At 46.4% G+C, this 24,705-nt stretch overlaps 1 protein-coding gene across 1 annotated transcript; it reads left to right on the top strand.

Annotated features, from left to right (window-relative positions):
- Nucleotides 1-3,142: 3,142 nt before the first annotated feature.
- LOC122931678 (putative gastrointestinal growth factor xP4) lies at nt 3,143-8,732 on the top strand. The gene is made up of 3 exons (XM_044285746.1): nt 3,143-3,305; nt 4,515-4,655; nt 8,560-8,732. The coding sequence occupies exons 1-3, from the start codon at nt 3,143-3,145 to the stop codon at nt 8,730-8,732; spliced, it is 477 nt and encodes a 158-aa protein (XP_044141681.1).
- Nucleotides 8,733-24,705: the final 15,973 nt, after the last annotated feature.

Raw genomic sequence — 24,705 nt, forward strand, 5'->3', positions numbered from 1 at the left:
GCCCTGCCACGACTGCAGGCATTAGTCTGTCACGACTACAGACTCGTTATAAAGCCCTGCCACGACTGCAGGCATTAGTCTCATGTCAACAGACTCGTGAGGTAATACTACCACGTCTACAGGCGATGGTCCGTTACCGCTACTCCCGAGGTAGGGTCCCCTCACGACTACAGGGGCCAGTCGGTCACATCCACAGACTCGGTCGCACTCCCGTTGACTACAGGCACTGGGGGGGCATCTACAGGTAGTTGCGTCACGTCTACGCACGCGGGTCAGCCACGGCCTGGGGGGTCAGCCTTCTCGGTCACAGGTAGGTCCGGTCAGACCTCAGTCTCCCAGCGGGTTCCAGTCACAATAACCAGCCCCTAGGGGGGGCACTCCCGCACCGGCGCATAATGCCAGGGAGCTATGTGGCTCCCCACGCGGCACACGATTCAAACCGGCGAGGGCCCGGGCTCACGGTAAAGGAAGGGCTCCCTCTGATCCGGTGCACATCGCCAGGGAGCGGCGCTGCTCCCCACGTGGTACGAGTGTCCAGCCGGCGGTGGGTCGGCCCTGGCTGAGGGGGGGGGGGCTCCCCCGCACTGGTGCACTCTGCCAGGGAGCAGCGTGAGCTCCCCACGCGGCTGGGGGTAAAGGTGCTGGACACCGTTTCCCCGCTCCTCATCTTCAATAAAGTCTGGCACGGGCCGCCGTGCCGTTAGGTAGGCAGGGATCGGGGGAAGGAGTACCAGGCTCGATCAGGGGGAGCAGATCATAGGCGGTGGCTGGCTTCCTGCTGCCGGCCGTACAGAAGGTTCCAAGGGGGTCATTTAGGCACAGGATGTTAGTTAGTCCGTGCAGGTGACCTGCGTTATACCATGCTCTTCATGCTCGTACTCAGAGCTGTGCCCATACTGGAGCTGCGCAAGTGGTTTATAGTTTAAAAAAATAAATAAAAATTCAAACCACAATTAGAGTCTTTCACGCATGGCTTCTCCGTTTTAGGTGTACACATGTGACTCCACCATTGGAGTCTCTCACACATGGCTTCTCCGTTTTAGGTTTACACATATAGTCCGCCATTAGAGTCTTTCACGCATGGCTTCTCCGTTTAGGTTACACATATGACTCCACCATTAGAGTCTCTCACGCATGGCTTCTCCGTTTTAGGTTTACACATACGACTCCTCTATTAGAGTCTCTCCCGCATGGCTTCTCCGTTTTAGGTTTACACATACGACTCCTCTATTAGAGTCTCTCACGCATGGCTTCTCCGTTTTAGGTTTACACATATGACTCCGCCGTAAGAGGCTCTCACGCATGGCTTCTCCGTGTTAGTTTTACACATATGACTCCGCCGTAAGAGGCTCTCATGCATGGCTTCTCCGTTTTAGGTTTACACATATGACTCCGCCGTAAGAGTCTCTCCCGCATGGCTTCTCCGTTTTAGGTTTACACATACGACTCCTCTATTAGAGTCTCTCACGCATGGCTTCTCCGTTTTAGGTTTACACATATGACTCCGCCGTAAGAGGCTCTCACGCATGGCTTCTCCGTGTTAGTTTTACACATATGACTCCGCCGTAAGAGGCTCTCATGCATGGCTTCTCCGTTTTAGGTTTACACATATGACTCCGCCGTAAGAGGCTCTCACGCATGGCTTCTCCGTGTTAGTTTTACACATATGACTCCGCCGTAAGAGGCTCTCACGCATGGCTTCTCCGTTTTAGGTTTACACATATGACTCCGCCGTAAGAGGCTCTCATGCATGGCTTCTCCGTTTTAGGTTTACACATATGACTCCGCCATTAGAGTCTCTCGCGCATAGCTCCGCCATTAGTCTATCGCGCATGGCTTCTCCGCTTTAGGTTTACACAGATGACTCTGCCATTAGAGTCTCTCACGCACGACTTCTCCGTTTAGGTTTACACATATGACTCCGCCATTAGTCTCTCACGCATGGCTTCTCCGTTTAGGTTTACACATATGACTCCACCATTAGAGTCTCTCACGCACGACTTCTCCGTTTAGGTTTACACATATGACTCCACCATTAGAGTCTCTCACGCATGGCTTCTCCGTTTTAGTTACAGATATGACTCCGCCATCTGAGTCTCACGCATGGCTTCTCCGTTTTAGTTTTACACATATGACTCCGCCATTAGAGTCTCTCGCGCATAGCTCCGCCATTAGTCTATCGCGCATGGCTTCTCCGTTTAGGTTTACACATATGACTCCACCATTAGAGTCTCTCACGCATGGCTTCTCCGTTTAGGTTTACACATATGACTCCACCATTAGAGTCTCTCACGCATGGCTTCTCCGTTTTAGGTTTACGCATATGACTCTGCCATTAGAGTCTCTCACGCATGGCTTCTCCGTTTTAGTTACACATATGACTCCGCCATCTGAGTCTCACGCATGGCTTCTCCGTTAAAAAAAAAAAAAAAAATTCCACTTTTTCTTTCAGGTTTGTCCAGGGGCAGATCGGTTGCCAATGCCAATTCCTCACCAGGCCCAGCTGCGCTGGGACTAGTCTCTCATCTCACCATAGCTAACAGACTGATGGCCAATTCCTTGGCCAGTAATACCCTGAGGGCTTACAAGACAGCTTGGCGCCTGTTTCAGAAATATGAACACCTACCCGGCTGCTGGCCGGGGGGACTATCACTCACCTATTGGGCTTCGTCAGGTTTTTTGCCACTCTCAATTAAACCTGTCCTATAGCACTGTTAACTATACCTGGCAGGTATTCAGCACATTCGGGTTTAGTTAACAGGTTCAGGGGTCGATCCTCTCTCGATCACAGGACATTCCTTCCACAGGGGCGCAGCAGCTGCGGCGTCCATGCATAAGGTACCAGTACATGTAATCAAACGGTTGGGTCGTTGGAGTTCCGCGTGTTCCATGCGTTATATCCCGGATCCTTAATACAAAATGTCACTGGCTTTCCGAGTTTTGGTTTTGTAGTTTCTGTTATCAAAGTCTTTCAAAACTCCTATGCATGGTTCTTTTGGCCCCTTTAGGCTACCCTTCGATAAGCAGTTCCGGCATAACTCTGCTGCTTCTAGGTAGGGGGGGGGAATATAGGCTTAGGTAGGGGACCCTCTCGTAATGAGCCGATCCGAGCACAAACACACAAAAGAAAATTAGGGTATCCATGCCAGGTGAGCAAACAGACGTCAGATATAAAACGACCTCCGTCAGGAGAGCTCCACACTTCCAACTCTGGCTTCGAAGGAGAAGAGAAATGGGATCCTACACCTTCTGCTGGGTGGCTGCCATCCTCATCCTGGGGGCTCGAGCCTACTTACCCGTCAACTGTAAGTGGCAAACACATCATCTAGCTCAGACATGTCCAAACTGTGGCCTTCCAGCTGTTGAAAAACTACAACTCCCAGCATGCCTGGATAGCTTACAGCTATTAGGGCATGCTGGGAGTTGTAGTTTTGCAACAGCTGGAGGGACGCAGTTTTGACATGCCTGATCTAGCTAATAATTTAGTTCTTTGTTTTTTTCTGCCTGTTCATCCTGAGCTGGCTGGTACATGAATAGAATGCGAGATATGCGGGAAAGATTAATGTCAACAATTTCAAGAGGAAAAGGAGGGAGGGATAATTCTGCTGCTATCTATCTATCTATCTATCTATCTATCTATCTATCTATCTCCTATCTATCTATCTATCTCATATCTATCTATCTATCTATCTATCTATCTCCTATCTATCTATCTATCTCATATCTATCTATCTATCTATCTATCTATCTATCTATCTCATATCTATCTATCTATCTATCTATCTATCTATCTATCTATCTATCTATCTATCATCCATCCATCCATGTCTATCTACTTCATTTCTCCTGCGGTTACAGATTGCCTCTGATCTCTGGGGGTTCCAGCAGTGCAGCACCCAGGGATCAACCATTTTTGGGTGGGATCTTCTTAAAGAAACAGGTGGGGGGGTTGTCTAAAGATTAGATCCTAATAAAGGAAGGTGGCGGGGCTGTGACAACATGTCAGATGTACTCAAGTGCCAAGCCTGTGTGGATATTGGGTTGCTGTAAGTTTCACAGACGGTGTAAAAAATTCGTTAAAAATGATTGCTGTACACAGAGATGTAGTAACGCTGAGTTTGTCGTTTAGCTCTTCAGCGTCTCTCTCCATCATTTCTGCATTGTGGTAATTAAGATAATTCAGTAGATTTACATTCGGTCCCATGTAAGGCTTCTTTTGCACTAGCATTAGGCTTGTCCGGCAGGGGAAGAGTGTGCAAGCGTTAGTACGGATCCGGCATGCTCTTCCCCTGCCGGACAAGCCTAACGCTAATGTGAAAGAAGCCTAATACCGCAGGTCACTTTAGTGCAGTGCATTGTACCCCATGACAAGAAGTCAGCTCTGCTACATCTGGTGTGCGGGTTACTATACCGATATAAATTATATAAAATTGAGCTCAATGTGAACTTATAGATCTGATCAGTTCTTCATTTTATTTGCTGAAAATAAATCTCCCGCTTCTTCTTCCACACAGACAAGTGCGGGGTGCAGCCCAAGTCCAGAGACGAATGTGGATATCCTGGAATTACAGCAGATGAGTGCGGAAAGACCGGGTGCTGCTTCGACGACTCCGTGCCTGATGCCATCTGGTGTTATACTCCATGGAAATTTGAAGGTGAACTTTAATAAAGAAATATCTACTGTATCTATCTATCTAACTTAGTCCAAAGTTTTACACTATAATTGTATAAGGGATCAATAGCTGTAGTTCCCTAATTAGATAATTTTGTACTCTGCACACCATGGATCCAGTGTGGGTGCCTGTGAGAGTGGTTTAGACAATATAAGTTAAATCCACGGCACTCCAAAAGTTTTTTTTGCAAAATAAAGTTTCACATTTTAATTCTTAGTATACAGAATATCATTCATGTACATCCAGTGCAATTCATTTACATATAGTAAGTATGTGCCATATCAGATAATTCCCGAACGTTTCGGTCTGTACGACCTTCTTCAGCGGGCTCTAGAGAAATATATAACGTGCATATGATGTAATTACAGCAGATTTTGGAGTATAATAGATATTCTGTAGGATCATGGTCATTAAGGGAAAAAACATTTAAAAGGGGGGGTTTATTTCGTTTGGGTCCTAAAAGGGAATATATGATGAAAAAGGGGGTGTGAGGATCACAGGGGAGGGTTAAAAAGCGAGAATCCTATTGCCCAGTTGATTGGCCGTGAGAGATATGGTTTAACAGACGCCATAGTGGAGATAAAGTCAGGTCCACAGGGTTACATATCACTAATTAAGTCTTAGTCACATATGGAAAATACTATCTAGGTCTCAGTTGGTATCGTGTCTAGGCGTACTAGCATACCTGTAGGCAGGGTCAGGAGGCAGGCGCTGGATGTAGATTGTCTCTGGATTTGGCGCTCTTTTAAGGTATGGGGCGGCGCTCTGGCGTGACGTACTGAGGAGTGAACGCACGCGCCGGAGGTGAGCAATCTGGCCGGGGCGCTCAATGATGACGTGAGCATGTCACGTGTGTGGGAAGTGAGCGCTCGTAACATCTGGGCCATCGCGAGGAGGTGCGTGCGTCATGACGTGATACGCGCGCATGCGCTCTCTGCCTGTGGTTCCGGTGAGGGCAACAATGTGGGCAAGAATAAGTAAGGTGCCAAGAAGGAGGGAAGCGCAGACAGGGGTGGTTCATGTCAGATGATGGTAGTAGTGGTCTGGACGGATAAGGGTGATTGTGATACTGCAATTTTAGGTCATCGCTCCGTTTGATATATACAATTCTGTGGTGATACAATGTATTGGTACATCATTCAGCAATTACATCAAGGGTCAGAGTAAGAGGGCATATGAGTAGATACAGAAGGGAAGATATCATGATGAGCAATGACAGATAGTAAATCAGTGGAACTTATGATGTGAAGATAAGAATCTGGGAAAAAATTTGCTAGCATGGGATGAGATGGGATAGGGGGAGGTAGAGGGGAGGTAAGGGAAGGAGGAGGGAGGGAAGGTGGAGGGGGGGGGGAAGAGAGGTTGAGGGTTTTTTTAATCTCACCCATGTTCGCCTAGTCCCCATTAGCGAGCCTGGAACGGAGAGACAAACAGTAAATTATAATCATGATAGTATACGAAAGTCACATTCCCTATTTAGACCTTTCGGTTCAAGTGTGTCCAGTTTGTGAATCCAATAAGACTCCCTTTGTTGTAGAAGTGCAATCCTGTTACCGCCGCGTCTTGGTTGGTGTACCTGTTCAATGACCTGGTACCGGAGTTGTGCGATTTGATGTTTGTATTTTTCAAAGTGTGCCGGTAGAGGTAAAAGTAATTGTTTGGTCCGTATTGTCGATTTATGTTTACAGATGCGATCACGGATGTGTTGGGTGGTTTCTCCGACGTAAACTAAGCCGCATGGACATTTTATCATATAAACGACAAAGGATGAGTCACATGTGAAGTAATCCTTAATGTGGAACTGTTTACCTGTTCGTGGGTGTGTGATCCGGTCGCCTTTCAAGATATGGGAAGGTTCCATATTTAGGATTCTGTAGGAAACGTTGTTTGGGGGTCTTTTGGATCCCTCCGAAGTCCGCCCGAATGAGTTTGTCTCGTATATTTGGGCCTCTTTTGTAACACGTCCGTGTTTTTTTTTTGAATTCTTGTACTGTTGGGTACGCGTTTTGTAGAATGGACCAATTTTGGCGCACTAAACTGTGTATCTTGGGCATGAGAGGGTGGTATGTGGTGACACAGGGGATGCGAGGTGCATCTATCTTGGGTGTTCTAGGTAATTGTTTGTTTTTATGTTTTGTTAACTCCAGTGGGTATCCCCTGTTTATGAATTTTGTGCTCATTTCGGAGACTCGTAGTGAACGTGTTGTTGAGTCTGAGACTATACATTCGACCCTAGTGATCTGTGATAGTGGGATCGCTTTTTTTGTGGTATGGGGATGGCAGCTAGAATAGTGAAGTAGGCTGTTCCTGTCGGTTGGTTTTGTGTATAGATCAAATTGGAGCTGATTGTTGGTGTCTTTTTTTACTAGTGTGTCCAAAAAGCTGACTTCATTGTTGTCAATGTGTATAGTGAAACCTAATTCCGGGTAGATGTTATTGAGATAGTCGTAGAGTGTTTCTAGGTGGATTTTGGGTCCATCCCATATGATGAAAATATCATCTATGAAGCGCAGCCATACTTTCGCATGCTGTTGGTAAAGAGAATGAGTGTATACAAATTTGTTTTCAAAGTCAGTCATGTAGGTGTTTGCGTAAGGCGGCGCCATCTTGGCCCCCCTCGCGGTACCGCGTTTCTGTACGTAGAATTGGTCGCCAAATAAGAAGTGATTCTCATTGAGGACCAATGACAAGAGTTGTATGCAAAATTCCTGTTCTGATATGGATAACTGTGAGTGTGATGTTAGAAGTGATTTGGTGGCTTCGATGCCTTTTTCGTGTGAAATAGAGGTGTACAAACTATTGACATCCATGGTTGCAAGTAGTGTATTTGGTGTTACTGTAATATTCCGTAGTTTGGTGAGGAAGTCATTAGTGTCTAGAATGAATGATTGTGCAGTTCTAGTGAGCGGTGTCAGTATGCGGTCTAGAAAAATGGATAATGGTGATAGAATAGCTGTAGTTCCCGGCAGCCAGCACTAGGGGGTGCTCACGGCCAGTAGATTTATACAGCCAGCATGAATGTCAGTGAGATATAAAACTGTATGCAGAGAGCTCCACCTAGTGGCGGCTGCAGGTAACCGCTATAATGCTGTGAAGGCCATCAGGGTACATAGACCAGCGGCGCCCGGCTCCCTCCCAGCTCTGGTCCCATAGCATGCAAAAACGTTACGTGAAAGGAATCACTCCAATGGAAATATAGCAAAAAATCCCAGCGGACGCTCTTTGTCTTCAAAACCTCTCTTTATTTAATCAATACAGATACATGTTGAGGACGCATATCGGCCAGTCCAGCCTTCATCAGCTCATAACGGATACGGAAGACATACAGAGTGCATTCCGTATGTGTTCCGTTTTTTTTGCGGACCCATTGACTTGAATGGAGCCACGGAAAGTGATTTGCGGACAATAATAGGGCATGTTCTATCCTTCAATGGAACGGAAAAACGGAAATACTGAAACGGAATGCATACGGAGTACATTCAGTTTTTTTGCGGAACCATAAAAAAATAGGCCGGCAAACGAAAAAAAAAAACGTTTGTGTGCAAGAGGCCTTAATGTTATTTTTGGATTTTCTTACAGACTGGGAATTAGAGATGATTTACTACAAGCAAGAGATATTTACATCGATCTTTGTTGTACATCCGATTTTTTTGTAGATTTATTTTTGCTTATTTTGTATGTTGTTCGTCTGAGGAGGAGAGGTTTTTAAGGCTACACATTACTCTGTAATGAGCTGATGAAGGCTGGACGGGCCGATACGCGTCCTCAACATGTATCTGTGTTGATGACATACTGGTCACATAGGAGGCAGGGTTCCCCCACAGTAGGTGCACCATCGTTGCAGGACTATGACCATGTACTCAGGTTATGTTTTCTCGCACTGCAGCCACAAAATGTAATCCATCCAGACCCAAATCCAGACTAGACTGCGGATATCCAGGAATCTCCGAGAAAGACTGCACAGACCGTGGATGCTGTTTCGACTCTGCCATTCACCGAGATGTACGGTGCTACCTGCCCAAAACACAAGCAAGAGAGGCCGGACCTGGACGGAGGTAAGGGGAGGGCGCCATGATGGGTTTTGGTAGGAAGGGCCGGGTGGGAATTGGTTAATCGTGGGGGTGGAAAGAGGAGTTAGGGTGATTAGTGGGGTGGAGTTTAGGGGGTTAAATAGGGGTGACCGGCAGTTAGCCGGCGCCATTTTTTGTGAGGAGAAATCTTGGGGAGATCGTGCTGCGGCTTACCATGGCGGCCGTGGAGGAATTGTTGCAGCAGCTGCGGGCGGAGGCGGCGGTCCGAGGTCCGGAGTGGCTGCAAGGTCAGGTAGCTGGTCTGCTGAGCGGGGGGGCGGCGGGTGCTGTTAACTCGCCGCCGGGCGTTACACGACCGCGGCGGGTCCGGCCGCCGGCGCGCCTGAGCCCTGAGGTTACCCCCCGGGTCCGGCGCCGGGTCAGGAGCCCCTCCGGGGACCCTCCGCGCCGGGGGGCTGTTGTTCAGACTCCCTCCAGGTCCTCCCGGCGTGGGAGGAATCCATGCGGTCGGCGGGGCCCAGTGGGAGGCGGGGCGGCAAGTGCTCCGTCTCCAGCAGCCTTCAGCGTGGTGGCTGGAGCTGGTACTGCAGGCTCCCCTCTCCAGGAGGGGGGGGGAGAGCTGCTCGGCGTGGGAGAGGCGGCAGTGGCGGCAGGGGACACGAGGCTGTGCACCAGGATGGCGGCGGGGTGCACAGGCCTTTGCAAGGTGACGGACAGCAGGCCGCTGGTCCTGCTCATCAGGAAGAAGAGGAGGATGGCTCGTTTTCGGCGCGCAGCGCGTCCAGCGAGGAGGACGCTGGGATGCCGGGTCCGAGTAGCAGAGTGGCGTCCGGCGTGGTCGTTCCGGTGACGGGGTCGCATCGTCAGGATTCAGGACTGCCAGCTGCGGGGTTCACAGCGCCCCGGCAGCCAGGTGAGGGGGCGTTGGGTGCTTTGGGGGGGGTAGTGTGTCTGGGGGGGCCCTTTGCAGGCGTGGGGGGTTGGGTCTGGTGTGGGCATAGGGTCGGGGGGCGTAGGGCCGGGGGGCTCGGGTGTCGCGGCGGCGGCTTCGGTGTCGGTGCAGACGCAGGCTGGCGGCGACGAGGAGCGACCGCGGGTGGATGATGCTGCCCGTGGGGAGGTTTATGTGTGCTTTGAGGGCCCGCTGGGTGCGCACTTGAAGCAGGAGGTTAGGGAGCGGATTTGGCAGGGGGAGTACGTGGATATTTTTTCACTGCTCCCCCTGGAGCGTTTTAATCTGGACGTGGCAAGGCGGGACGGGTCGAAGAGGGGGGAGGATGAGAAGCGGCGTTATAGGCTGATACCGCGGACGTTTGCAAATTGGCTGCAGGCGTTTGCCATTTTGGCTAGCGTGATTGGGGAGAGGGCGCCTGACAGCTGTTCGGGGCTGTTCTGCTATTTGGACGCGATTGGGGAAGCGTATAGGGTGTATGGGGGGTCGGGGTGGTTGCGGTATGACGAACAGTTTCGTCAGCGGAAGGCGGTCCGCCGGAGTATGCGGTGGGACCATAAAGATATAGGGTTGTGGATGAAGGTGATGGCGCCGTTGAGGTCTGGGCAGCCCTTTCGGGGGGAGCAGGGGGGATCAGGTCAGTCGGGCTTTGCAACGGCAGCGGCCAAGGGATTGTGCTTCCTTTTCAACGAAGGGAGTTGCAAGTTCGGCCCCAAGTGCAAGTTTAAGCACGAGTGTTCTTCGTGCGGGGGGGGAGGTCACGGGGCCAGCCGTTGTTTCAAGGGGGCGAGGCAGAAAGGTGGCGAGGCTGGTGGAAAAGGGCAGGACGCCGGTGCGGGGGGACGTGATGGCGGGGTTCCTCGATAGGTACCCGGACAGTAGGGCGGCGGAATTTTTGCGGAAGGGATTCGCGGAGGGGTTTAGCATTCCGTCTCGCCCGGCGGAGAGGGGGTTTGGGGTTGGTAGGAACTTGAGGTCGGCGTTGGAGCACAGGGAGGTGGTGTCGGAGAAGCTGGCCAAGGAGGTGGCGCTGGGTAGGATGGATGGGCCGTTTTCTGAACGGCCTTGGGAGGATTTGAGGGTTTCTCCTTTGGGGGTGGTGCCCAAGAAGGAGCCGAACAAGTTTCGGCTCATTCATCACTTGTCTTTCCCAAAGGGGGCGTCGGTCAACGATGGTATTGACCCTGAGCTTTGTTCGGTGGTTTATACTTCCTTTGACGCGGCGGTAGGTTGGGTGCGTAAGTTGGGGCCGGGGGCCTTGTTGGCTAAGACGGACATCGAGGCGGCGTTTAGGTTGTTGCCCGTGCATCCTGATAGTTTGCACTTGTTGGGTTGTTTTTGGGATGGCGGGTATTTTGTGGATCGGTGTCTGCCGATGGGGTGCTCGGTGTCTTGTGCTTATTTTGAGACCTTTAGTTCCTTCTTGGAGTGGGTGGTCAAGGATGTGTCAGGGTGTGGGTCGCTGATTCACTATCTTGATGATTTTTTGTGCTTGGGTCCGGCGGAGTCCCGGGTTTGTTCATTGTTGTTGTCTACATTACAGGGTGTTTTTGAGTCGTTCGGAGTGCCGTTGGCGGGGGAAAAGACGGTGGGTCCCGTGACGGAGTTGAGTTTTTTGGGCATAGTCATCGATACGGTTCGGATGGAGTGCAGGTTGCCTGAGGAGAAGGTTAGGGATTTGAGGGGAGCGGTGGGGAGTGCGGTGAAGGCGCACAAGATTCGTTTGAGGGATTTGCAGTCGCTGTTGGGTAAGTTGAATTTTGCGTGTAGGATCATGCCGATGGGGCGAATTTTTTGTAGACGGTTGGCGGCTGCTACCGGCGGTGTGGTTGCACCGCACCATTTTATTCGCTTGGGTCGGGAGTTGAAGGGTGATTTGTTGGTTTGGGATCAGTTTTTGAGGCATTTTAATGGCAGGGCATTGGTGTTGGGTGAGGTGGTGGACAGTTTTGATTTTGATTTGTATTCGGATGCGGCTGGGGGGATAGGTTACGGGGTGTTCTGTGGTGGACAGTGGTGTGCGGGTCCGTGGCCGGAGTCCTGGGTGTTGAGGGGTTGGGTTCGTAACGTGGCATTGCTTGAATTATTTCCGATTGTCTTGGCAGTGGTGCTCTGGAGGGATAGGTTCCGTGATAGGAAGGTTCGGTTTCACTGCGACAACCTCGGGGTGGTACAGGTGATTAACGGTTTGACGGCCTCTTCCCCCCCGGTGGTGAAATTGTTGCAGCATTTGGTTTTGTGTTGCTTGGAGATTAACGCTTGGATTGTGGCGGTGCATGTGCCTGGGGTTGAGAACGGTGTTGCTGACTCTCTTTCTCGTTTGCAGTGGGAGCGTTTTCGGCAGCTCGCCCCGGAGGCGGAGGCAGTCGGGTTGGTGTGTCCGGAGTCCCTCTGGGAGCTCTTGGAGGTACGGTAGCTGGGTTGTTGAGGGAGTCTCTGAGTGCTGGCACCTGGGTGGCGTACGGTAAGGCGTGGAGTGAGTGGGAGGGGTGGTGTGCTGAGTTGGGGGTGGGGGTTGATGGGGGTGAGGTTCCGTTGGTGTTGTTTGTGGGGAATTTGGCGGAGAGGGGGAGGTCGGTGGCGCAGGTTAATCGGGTCATGGCGGGGTTGGCTTTTGGTTTCAAGCTTAGGGGCTTACCCGATTGTACGAAAACCTTTTTGGTTCGGCAGGTGTTGAAGGGGTGTAAGAGGGGGAAGCGTGTTGCGGATCAGAGACGCCCGGTTTCCTTTGCTCTGTTGTTACGGTTGGGGGAGCGGCTTGGTCTGGTTTGTCGGTCCGAGAGTGAGGTGCGGTTGTTTGGTTTGGCTTTCTCGTTGGCTTTTTTCGGGGCTTTTCGGCTGGGTGAGTTGGTGTGTCCCAGTGTTTCTAGGGAGGGGAGTTTGTGTTGGGGTGATGTGGATTTGTATGGGGACCGGGTGGTGGTGCGGATTCGGGTGTCAAAAACGGATAGGGAAGGCAGGGGGTGCAGTGTGTCGTTGTTTGAGATTCCGGGTGCGGGTTGTGCCCGGTGCGTTGCTTGCGGCGGTATCGGGAGGGGGCGAGTTTTGGGGCCAGGGGGCCCCTGTTGCGGCATGTGGATGGTTCGTTTCTGTCGTTTTCAGTTCGTGGCGGTGTTTAAGAGGTGTTTGGAGGCGTTGGGAATGGACTCTAAGCTTTTCACGGGTCATTCCTTTAGAATTGGGGCTGCTACGGAGGCGGCGAGATTGGGTTTGAGCGAGGAGGTGATTAAGAAGATAGGGAGGTGGGAGTCTTCTCGTTTTCGGTCTTACGTGCGGTTGGGCGGGGTTGAGTTGTTGGCATTAATTTTCTTTTGTTTGTGTTGCAGGTGCGGTGTTGGTGTGGATTCTGGGGCACTCCTTTGTTTTCTGGGGTGTGCTGCGTGCGGATGTGCGGCCTGAGGGGCGTCAACTTGGTTTTAGCAGGGACGAGGCGGTGCTGCGTTGGTTGGGGTGTAGGGGTATGTTGTGGGGCAGTGTATTGAGGGAGGTGCATCGCTTTGTGAGGCTGGATCGTGCTCCCGATGTGTTGGTGTTGCATGTCGGGGGGAATGATTTGGGGGTTAGGCCGTGTAGGGAACTTATTAAGGATATTAAGTTTGATCTGTTGAGGCTGTGGTCTTTGTTTCCGGGTATGGTGACGGTCTGGTCGGACATTGTGGCCAGGAAGAAGTGGAGGGAGGCGCGTTCGGTTGAGCGGGTCAACAAGGCTAGGGTGAAGGTGAATAGGGCTATTGGGAGGTTTGTGGCACGGAATGGTGCGGTGGCGGTTCGGCATACGGACTTGGAAGCGGGGAGTGGTGGTTTTTGGAGGGCGGATGGTGTTCACCTGAATGCGGTGGGCATTGATCTGTGGGCTTTGGGCTTGCAAGGGGGAATCGAGCGTGCTTTGCGTTTGTGGCGGAACGCGCAGGCTTGAGGGAGTGTGTTGGGTTCAAGCTGCGCGTTGTTGGCGGTGGGAGATCATAGAAGCTGGTGGTTTATGACGGTAGTGGAAATGGGAGGGCCTCAATGGTGGGGCTGGACTCTCATAGTTTAGGTACTTGGTTAATTGGAGAAGGCATCCATCAGCTGGTGTCTTCGAGCTGGTGCTTACGGCTGGAGGCAAGATGGAGTTGCCAGGTTGGCTTATGGTGGATGGTAGCATTTTGTGGCTTCTACGATCTCCCTCGTCAGGGGTTATTGGTAATTGTAATGTTATTATTATTATTTATGGATGTATTTATTGTATTAATAAACGGCTGCTGTGGCCGATTTAATCCAACCAGAAGTGTGTGGTGTCTTATTGGGATGGTATTTGGTTGGGGGGTAAAATGGGGAGGTTATGGTAGGCCCTGAGGGAATAACCAATAACCCATCAAGAGAGGCCGGACCTGGACGGAGGTAAGGGGAGGGCGCCATGATGGGTTTTGGTAGGAAGGGCCGGGTGGGAATTGGTTAATCGTGGGGGTGGAAGGAGGAGTTAGGGTGATTAGTGGGGTGGAGTTTAGGGGGTTAAATAGGGGTGACCGGCAGTTAGCCGGCGCCATTTTTTGTGAGGAGAAATCTCCCTCCCTCCCTTTAGTTTTGTAGGTGGGGGTGGGGGGCTTGTCGCGGCAGTCGAGGCGGTGGGAGATCATAGAAGCTGGTGGTTTATGACGGTAGTGGAAATGGGAGGGCCTCAATGGTGGGGCTGGACTCTCATAGTTTAGGTACTTGGTTAATTGGAGAAGGCATCCATCAGCTGGTGTCTTCGAGCTGGTGCTTACGGCTGGAGGCAAGATGGAGTTGCCAGGTTGGCTTATGGTGGATGGTAGCATTTTGTGGCTTCTACGATCTCCCTCGTCAGGGGTTATTGTTAATTGTAATGTTATTATTATTATTTATGGATGTATTTATTGTATTAATAAACGGCTGCTGTGGCCGATTTAATCCAACCAGAAGTGTGTGGTGTCTTATTGGGATGGTATTTGGTTGGGGGGGTAAAATGGGGAGGTTATGGTAGGCCCTGTGGGAATAACCAATAACCCATCATGCGTTTCCTGCACTTTAGTGACAACACCGCCTTCCGTCCCAGAGGCCATCCTGCTTTTGACCGGCTCCACAAAATTCGGCCCCTCATAGACAATTTCAACCTGAAATTTGCAGATTTGTATACCCCACAGCAAAACATCTGCGTAGACGAGTCCCTGATACATTTTACCGGGCGCCTTGGCTTCAAACAATACATCCCAAGCAAGCGCGCCCGGTATGGGGTCAAATTGTATAAGCTCTGTGAAAGGGCCACAGGCTATACCCACATCCATTTCGGATCTATGAGGGAAAAGATCAGACCCTGGAGCCGGTCGGTTGCCCTGACTACCTGGGGAGCAGTGGGAAGACAGTTTGGGACTTGGTGTCACCCTTATTCGGCAAGGGGTACCATCTTTATGTGGACAATTTTTACACAAGTGTGGCCCTCTTTAGGCATTTGTTTCTAGAACGGATTGGCGCCTGTGGTACCGCGCGAACTAGTCGCGCGGGCTTCCCCTCCCTGTCACTGATCACCCCCCTGTAAGGCTCCATTCAGATGTCCGTATGTGTTTTGCGGATCCGCGATCAGGCCTGATCTTGTGCGCACACTTGCGTTCAGTCCGCCCCACTGCAGTGACAGAATTTTTTTTTCTGATCACTGCAAAAACACCGTAAAATCGCTGCTGCGCTATAAAGATCACTTTTGAGAGGCATGGCGAGTTCATAGAAGATTATATTTTTTTGGCACAAGTTAGCGGAAATAGATTTTTTTTTTTTTTTTTTTTTCTTACAAAGTCTCATATTCCACTAACTTGTGACAAAAAATAAAATCTTACATGAACTCACCATACCCCTTACGGAATCCAAATGCGTAAAAATGCCCTGTGAAATCCTAAAGGTACTCATTGGAATTTGGGCCCCTTTGCCCACCTAGGCTGCAAAAAAGTGTCACACATGTGGTATCGCCGTATTTAGGAGAAGTAGGGCAATGTGTTTTGGGGTGTATTTTTACATATACCCATGCTGGGTGAGAGAAATATCTCTGTAAAATGACAACTTTGTATAAAAAAATTGGAAAAGTTGTCTTTTACAGAGATGTTTCATTTTTACACATTTGGATTCCAAACTACTTCTCACACTTTAGGGCCCCTAAAATGCAAGGGCAGTATAAATACCCCACATGTGACCCCATTTTGGAAAGAAGACACCCCAGGGTATTCCGTGAGGGGCATGGCAAATTCATGAAAATTTTTATTTTTTGTCACAAGTTAGTGGAATATGAGACTTTGTAAGAAAAAAAAAAAAACATTTTCCGCTAACTTGTGACAAAAAATAAAAACTTCCATGAACTCACTATGCCCATCAGCGAATACCTTAGGGTGTCTACTTTCCGAAATGGGGTCATTTGTGGGGTGTTTCTACTGTCTGGGCATTGTAGAACCTCAGGAAACATGACAGGTGCTCAGAAAGTCAAAGTGCGTAAATTCACATTTTTGCACCATAGTTTGTAAACGCTATAACTTTTACCCAAACCAATAAATGTACACTTATTGCATTTTTTTAATCAAACACATGTAGAACAATAAATTTAGAGAAAAAATTATATAGAAATGGAGTTTTATTTGAAAAATTTTACAACAGAAAGGGAAAAATTTCATTTTGGTCAATTGTGATTAATATCAAAAAAAGTAAAAATCAGTAGCAATGAAATACCACCAAATGAAAGCTCTATTAGTGAGAAGAAAAGGAAGTAAAATTCATTTGGGTGGTAAGTTGTATGACCGAGCAATAAACGGTGAAAGTCGTGTAGTGCAGAATTGTAAAATGTGGTCTGGTCATTAAGGGGGTTTAAGCTAGCGAGGCTGAGGTGGTTTTAAAGGAGCAGTAAACCTTGTGGGTGGACGGGAGGCGGGAGGCGAGTAGGGGAGGGAGGTAAGGAGATTTCAAAATGCCACCCAAGAAAGGCCCTACGGGGGGTAGTAATAGAAGATCAGCTACAGGATTGGAGACTGGGCCCAAACAGCAGGGCTTAAATAAATTTCTAGCTCCAAACTCGCCTGGATTGGGGTCCCCACAAAGGGAGAGAAGGATAGAAGCAGGGTCTCATGATTTGGTCCAGGATAGCGGGACTTTGGGGGGAGGGGGGGGAGAAGGGAACAGTAGCTGTATTCACAGAAAATGATGCAAAGATGATGAAAGACATACTTTGCACTGTCTCGAGGATGGAGAACCTAATGGGGAATATGGTGACCCAGATCGGGGCAGTGCAAATGGACGTTGGTGTAATACGGGTTGAGATGGAGAAGATAAGGCAGCGCTTACATGAGATGGAGGACAAGGTTCCCGTCTTGGAACATTCGGTACAGAAGTTGGAGAAAGAGGTGGTTCTGTTAAAGGAAATGAATACTAGGATGGAACAAAAAATAATAAGTCAAGAGGATAGATCAAGGAGATCTAATATAAGATGCATAGGGATCCCAGAGCGCGTAGAAGGTGATAATTGTACCGAATATATGGAGAGATGGATAAGGGATAATTGTACGGAAGGTGTTCTATCTCCATTGTTTGCTATTGAAAGAGCGCATCGGGTCCCTACAAGAAAGAGGGTTCCAGGAGAATCTCCTAGACAGATATTGGTCAAATGTTTATTGGGCCGGGATCGAGATAGAATATTAACTGATGTAAGAACCTCCGAAAAGTACCAGATACAGGGTGTAAAGATAAGGCTATTTCCAGACTATTCTGCGTACACTAACGCCCACAGGAAAGAGTATATTGTTGTTAAGAAAAGATTAAGGGAAGCAGGTTTAAAGTACAGTTTACTCTTTCCGGCAAAATTAAGGGTGGAATATAAAGGTAGGACTGTTTTTTTTCAGACTCCGGAGGAGGTTAGTGATTGGACGGATGGGGAGGGCCTATGAGGCCGGGGGATGCGGAGAGGGAGGGAGCTAGTATGCTAAGTTATGGAGTTGCCCCGACTGCTGGATAGCAGGGAGGGGGGCTATTTGGGATGGGGGGGTGTGGGTGGCATGAGGGAGAGGGAGACGTGTTGTGATTTCCTTTTTTTTTTCTTTTTTTTCTTTTTTTCTTTCTTTTTTCTTCCCCCTCTGCTAGATGGTTAGGATTGTTTCGTTGAATACGAGGGGTTTAAGGGAGAGAGTGAAGAGGTATGCTATCTTCGAGTGGATGAAGGGGTTTCTGCCAGCCATCATTTGCCTACAAGAGACACATTTGGATAAGGAATCTTTAAGATGGTTGCAGAAGAGATGGATAGGGGAAAGCTACCATTCTGTATACACTACTTATTCAAGAGGGGTCTCAATTTTGATCCATAATAAAATAAAATTTGAATGTCTGATGTGTGAGGCCGATGACTGTGGCAGATACCTCTTTCTATATTGTAATATAGAAGGGGTTAAAATGGTAATTGCAAATATCTATATTCCTCCACCGTATACGTCAGAGATTTTATATCAACTGTATGGATTCATGCTGGATAGACAGGAAGCTATAATGATTGCGATTGGAGACTATAATGCAGTAATGGATCCACTCAGGGATAGAACCTCTAGCAGAGGGGGAAGAACACAAAAAGTAGATTTTTATAAATTAGCCCATGAATTTAACTGGATTGACGTTTGGCGTCTCCAGAACCCGGATGAAAATATGTATTCCTGCTACTCCAAAACACACCAAACCTGGTCTAGAATAGATATGGCCCTGGGAAATAAAAATCTGATGTTCTATGATAGGATTAAAATAAAGTATCTCCCCATGGCTCTATCAGATCATAATGCCGTGGTATTGGAACTAGATTTGAATAAAAAGAAGGCCTTATTACCGTTTAAGTTTAACTCCCATTGGTTACCAATGATCCCAGACAAAGAAAGTATAATGGAAGAATTAAATTTTTTTTTTAGGGAGAATAACTATTCTGCAAGTAAGTTAATTGTTTGGGATACGGCTAAAGCATATCTAAGAGGATTGCTTTGTAAAAAAGTGAATCATTTAAAAAAAATTACCAGGGAAAAGGGGATTGCTTTGGAAAAAAAAGTTCAGGAATTAGCAACAACATGTATGAGATATCCCACTGACGATAATAAGAAAATATGGGAGGAAGAACATGAAAAGTTAAAGGTATATCATATGGAGAGAAGTAGGAAAGAATTAAGGTTTCAAGGGATCCGGCTGGCCACAGAGGGAGAAAAAGTTGGTAAAATCTTGGCAAATATAGCAAGAAATCAAAGAGAGAAAGCCTGGGTAGGGGCGATTAAAGATAAAAGGGGTGAGACAATTAACACACCAGAAGGAGTTAAAGAAGTGTTTGTAAAATATTTCCAAGAGGTATACAAGTCTAGGGTACGATACTCAAAACAAGAATTAGACTTGTATTTAGATCAGATTCCTCTTAGGGAGATATCCCAGGCCCAAAAGATATTTCTAGAAAAAGAAATATCAATTGCAGAAATAAATAAGGTCCTGGGGCAGGTAAAATCTGAAAAGGCACCAGTATGTGACGGGCTCCCTTTTGAAATTTATAAAACTTTCTCCCAGGTGTTAGTACCAGAACTAAAAACAACATTGGACGAGGCCAAAAAAATTGGGGACCTACCAGACTCTATGAAAGAGGCAATTATAACACTAATTCCAAAAAAGGGTAAAGAACAACTAGACCCGGGATCATATAGGCCAATATCACTTTTAAATACCGATGTTAAAATTTTGGCTAAAGTTTTGGCCGATAGACTCTCAAGGGTGGTTAAGGGTATAATAAGCCTAGATCAAACAGGTTTTATACCGGGTAGAACGATATATTCAAATATAAGAAGGTTGTATTTGAATATTGAAGCTAACAGAACAGAAGCGGGGGAGAAAGCCGTATTATCACTGGATGCCCAAAAGGCATTCGACTGTATTGAATGGGAATATTTATGGGCAGTATTAAAAAGGGTCGGTATAGGGGAAGGATTTATAAGATGGATACAGCTAATATATCAGGATCCGCGGGCCAGAGTGATGGTGGATGGGAGCTTGTCCCTGCCCCTTGCCCTATATCGGGGCACTAGGCAGGGATGCCCTCTCTCTCCACTGTTATTCGCCATTGCGATCGAACCTATGGCAAGTATAATAAGAAACGATAGGGAAATTAAAGGTTTTCACTATGATGGAGGGGAAGAAAAATTGTTAATGTACGCGGATGATATTTTGTTATTTATGCACAATACTGGAGACCAGTTTAATAGAGTTATAGATATAATAGATAAGTTTGGTTGTTTTTCTGGTTTAAATATTAATTGGGGGAAATCATATATGTTGATGTTGGGAGATGCACAACCACAGGGGTTCTTAAAGGTGCAGGTGTTAGGAAAACAAGAAAACTTTAAATATTTGGGGATACAAATCTCCGGAAACATAGGAGAATATGAAAAATTAAATGTTCTTCCCCTAATAAAAGAACTTAGGGCCAAAATACATGTCTGGCGTAAATTACCAATTTCAATACAGGGTCGGGTAAACTTAATAAAAATGGTTTTTCTCCCCAAAATACTATATGTCCTTCAAAATGCCCCAGTCAGGTTGCCGCAGGATACCTTTAGATTGCTTGATAGGTTAATGGGAGATTTTCTTTGGAAAGGTAAGATTCCCAGAATAAAGAGAGAGATACTTCAACTCCCAGTGAGAGAAGGTGGACTTGCAGTTCCGAATTGGTTTTTCTATTATATAATTACACAATATGGTCAAATAAAGAGTAGTTTGGATGGGTTGGTGGGTAGTCAGGTAGTAAATAGACTGGGATGGAAAGAAGAATGGAACTTTTTAGAGGTGTTGGAATCGGGTACACTGGGGGGAAAAAATACAGGAAATAGAGTTTTAAATTTAATGGAATATATATGGGTGGAGATTAAAAAAATACTAGAGATTAAAGGGTTTTTGCAATACACACCTATATGGAAAAATATCAACCTTAAGGAACTGCAGGGGATTAAAATGTATATCGACTGGGAGAAAAATGGGATGAAATACTTAAACCAGATATTTGAACAGGGTAAATTGAAAGACTTTAATACAATGGTTAGAGAGTTCGGTATACCGTATAAGGACATATATAAATACTTTCAGCTTAGGAATGCATTGAGGTCAGTTATGCAAGAGGATAAATATAAGATGGAAAGATCTGAGATATTACACAAATTTACTAATCTGGGTGAAAGAAGAGGAATAACGGCAAAAAGATATAAGATACTGATGGGGGGAAAAAAGAAACGGGTTACAATATTAGCTAGGAAAAAATGGGAGAATGAACTGGAATTTTTTACGGAAGAAAAATGGAACGATGCATTAAAGAACTATTCTCGAGTCTCAAATAGGGGTTCACATAAGATTTCACAATTTTTTGTGGTTCATAGGTTGCATAGATCCCCATGGATATTAAAAAGAATGGGCGTTAGATCCTCGGATGATTGTGTAAAATGTGGGGGAGAGAGAGCTGACTTAATGCATTGCTTCTGGAGATGCCCCAGATTGTTTAGATATTGGACAGAAATAACAGATACTATATATCGAATTTTGAAGGTTCAAATATCAGAGGATCCGATGACGTGTATTCTGGTGGCAACCGAACATCTGGGTTTAAATAGAGATATAAGTATGGTCCTTAGTAAGGTTTTATTTCAAGCTAGACTCTTAATACTCAAGAAATGGGTAGGGGTTGACCCTCCAACAGTTCGGCAGTGGAGAAAAGCAGTAGAGGACATGATTAAAGAAGAACGGGCGATGGAGGGCCATAGTAGAAAAGGAAAAACTACGGATGAAATATGGAAGAGCTGGTTACTTTAGGGCTGGATAGATAGGGTTTTTTTATTTTTATTTTATTTTTTTTTATTTTTTTTGTATTACACGTCTCCCCCTCCCCCCCTTAAAGGAGGTGGGGGGGTGGCAAATTGGAGAGTAAAAATATTTGGGTATGTATAGGATAAGAATGGAATGTTTTTCCTTTCCTTTTTTTTCATCTTTTTCTGACGGCTGTAAATAAAAAGTTGTAATTTTTATCCAATCTATAGATGAATATTCTTGAGACGATGGTAACAAAAGGATATTTGTAAAAGGGAAAAAGGGGGAGGGTGGAAGAAGGGGAAAGGAAAAATAAATATAGCCATATATTGTTATTATATATAGTACCTTATACTGTTATTATAAATAGTGATGCACTTGGGCGGGGTGGGGGTTGGGGGGGTGGTAGGGGTAAAAAGTTAATTTGAATGATTATTGTAATGACCCGTTGGACGGTCAGATACTGTATATTTAATGTGTTTTGTATAACAATAAAGAAATATAAAAAAAAAAAAAAAAAAAAAAGGGGCAGTAAACCTAAAGGCAAAACACTCACCCCTCGTGTTTATCAGTAGAAAAAATAATCAGGCAGAGAACACAAGGAATAATAGCCGAAGGGTGGTACTTAAAGGGATTGTTCGAGCTACAGGTATTGATGACCTATGCTCAGGATGGTTCAGTATCTGTAACCCAGACAACCCCTTTAATGCTCTGTCTTCTACTACAGATAGTGTGTGTGTGTCTTTTTAGACTGGACTACTTCAGGTTGCCTAGCGACCACTTGCTCCATGTCTCGGTGACCACTGTGTAGGTACACATGCCTATGTAGACTGAAGTGGTCACAGGAAACCAGAACGTTTTTTTTATGGAAATCCCTGTAAGGACTTATTCACACGGCCGTTGTGGTTCCGTTCTGTGTTGGGGTCAACAATTTGCGAGAAAGCGGCCCTGTTTTTCTAATCCTATGCTGCCCCTTCCGATAGTCGCTGTAAAGGTGCGACAGATGTTGATTCTTTAAAGATGGCGCAGATGAGAATATTCCTGCCCCTCCTCCCTTTTGTCACCTATCCGGAAGGGACTATAAATCCCAGCAAGTCATGTGTGACATGATATCCGTTCACTCCCTCAGAGACCATCCAGTGCTCTGTGTTGCATAAACGGAGAGTCATCTGCGGACACTATAGCATCAACATGCACCAGGGCTACCAGAAGGGATGCTGCTACGACTCCAGAAATCCTCACGCCCCCTGGTGTTTCTACCCTGACATTACAGATGGTAATGCACTTACTATGTTCTGCACAGGAAATTCCCCTTTAAAAGCTTGGAAAGGGATAGGAAAGTATTTGTGGATGATGGGAGTTGATTTCCAGCTGATGGGGGTAGTGGAGTAAAGCTGCAGAGACGTATCAGATTATAATTTTCCTTTCTCTCTTATTTTCAGTCACCATTATTGAATGAGAGGACTCCCGGCGGTCACCGCCGATCCTGCTGCAGGTCCCAGATTCCACCTCTATTGATTCATTCCATTGATTATCAGCAGTGCCTTGTGTATCTCTCATAACCAATAAACATTCAGACAAGGGACTTATCATACATAAAGATATACAGCAATTTATCCCACTTAATATTTCACCGACCATGAAATGCATGACCCGAAAACTGAAGGCATGGGAAACCCTCTGGTGGGACGTATCAACATTTTTTAAATCATAATTCTACCCAATTTACTATATGTATATAGAGTAGCGCCAGTTGTCCTACAGAGACCTCATTTTGTGGCAATTGACAAACTACTGAATCCATTCTTCTGGACTAACACAAAACCTAGATTGGCTAGGGAATCTCTAAAAGCCCATACACTCGGGGTGGCTTGGCTCTACTGGACATGTATAGATATTGCTGCGCTGTCCAGTTGATGTACGCAAGCTGGTGGGTAAGCGCGGATGCTAACAATCCGGCAGTGGTGCTGGAAGCGGCACTCCTTAAATCATATGAGGCTCTGACAAATTTTCTGTACAGAATAGGTAAATATCCAGTTGAACACCTTACCTCTAACATGACTGCGGTAATAAAAATATGGAAAGAACATGTGTGGATTTGGGGTAATACGGGAGGTGGAGAGGAATGGTCCCCTGTGTTGCCATTGTGGAGGAATGTAAAATTACCGGAACTAGATTTACTTCCCGATTTTGAGTTTTGGCCAAAACATAGAATTAAATATTTGACTCAGTTGTTCTCCAAAGGAGCTTTTAAAACCTTTCCTGAGTTAAAGAAGGAGTTCGGCCTACCCAGGAATAGCCTGTTTGGATATTGTCCATTAAGACATGCCTGTGCAGAGCAATTTGGTAGTAGTAGGATCAAGATAGAATATGGAGAGATCGAAAAAATTGCTAGACACACAAATCTATGTAAACCAGTATCTTCCTTCTACTTAGTACTCATGTCCCAATTGGCTTCTCCGATGACCAAAGCATTTACAAAGTGGCAGAAGGATATCCCTAGACTAGAAGACAAGAGTAGTATAGGGACTCATGTCTCGTCAAACTCAAAGTGACAGGTGCCCGCCCCTTTTTCACACCATAACCCCTCCCAGAAACACCCAGATCCACTAATTTCTCTCCCTTTGCCGCCCCAAATCACGCCTAAATGCCTCCCACTTTGATATGATTTTACTATCATTTTATATGGTTTAATATACATTTTATATAAAATGATAAGCTTTTTATATCACTTTATAAGTCCTTATCAAATGATAAGCTTTTATTAACACTTTATATCCCATTTATAACATTTTGATATGTTTTTATACCACTTTTATGTCATTTGGGGATTTAATATCACTGATATAATTTTGATATGCCTTTTATATATTGGCATACCCTTTTATAACAGTTTTATACCACTTTTATGTCATTTTGTGATTTGATATCAGTTTGATATCATTTTGATATGCCTTTTATATATTGGCATTTTTTATATAACTTTATAAGTCCTTATCAAATAATAAGCTTTTATTAACACTTTATATCCCATTTATAAAATTTTGATGCGTTTTTATACCACTTTTATGTCATTTTGTGATTTGATATCACTTTGATATCATTTTGATATGCCTTTTATATATTGGCATGCCAGGACATGTCCAAAAGACATATGCTACACCCAGTTCAATCTACCTCCATTGTGAGTGTCTGAATGTAATTTAACTCCCATTCCCACTTTGATATG

The sequence above is a fragment of the Bufo gargarizans genome, chromosome 3, assembly GCF_014858855.1.
Source record: "Bufo gargarizans isolate SCDJY-AF-19 chromosome 3, ASM1485885v1, whole genome shotgun sequence".
In the NCBI taxonomy this organism is placed as follows: Eukaryota; Metazoa; Chordata; class Amphibia; order Anura; family Bufonidae; genus Bufo; species Bufo gargarizans.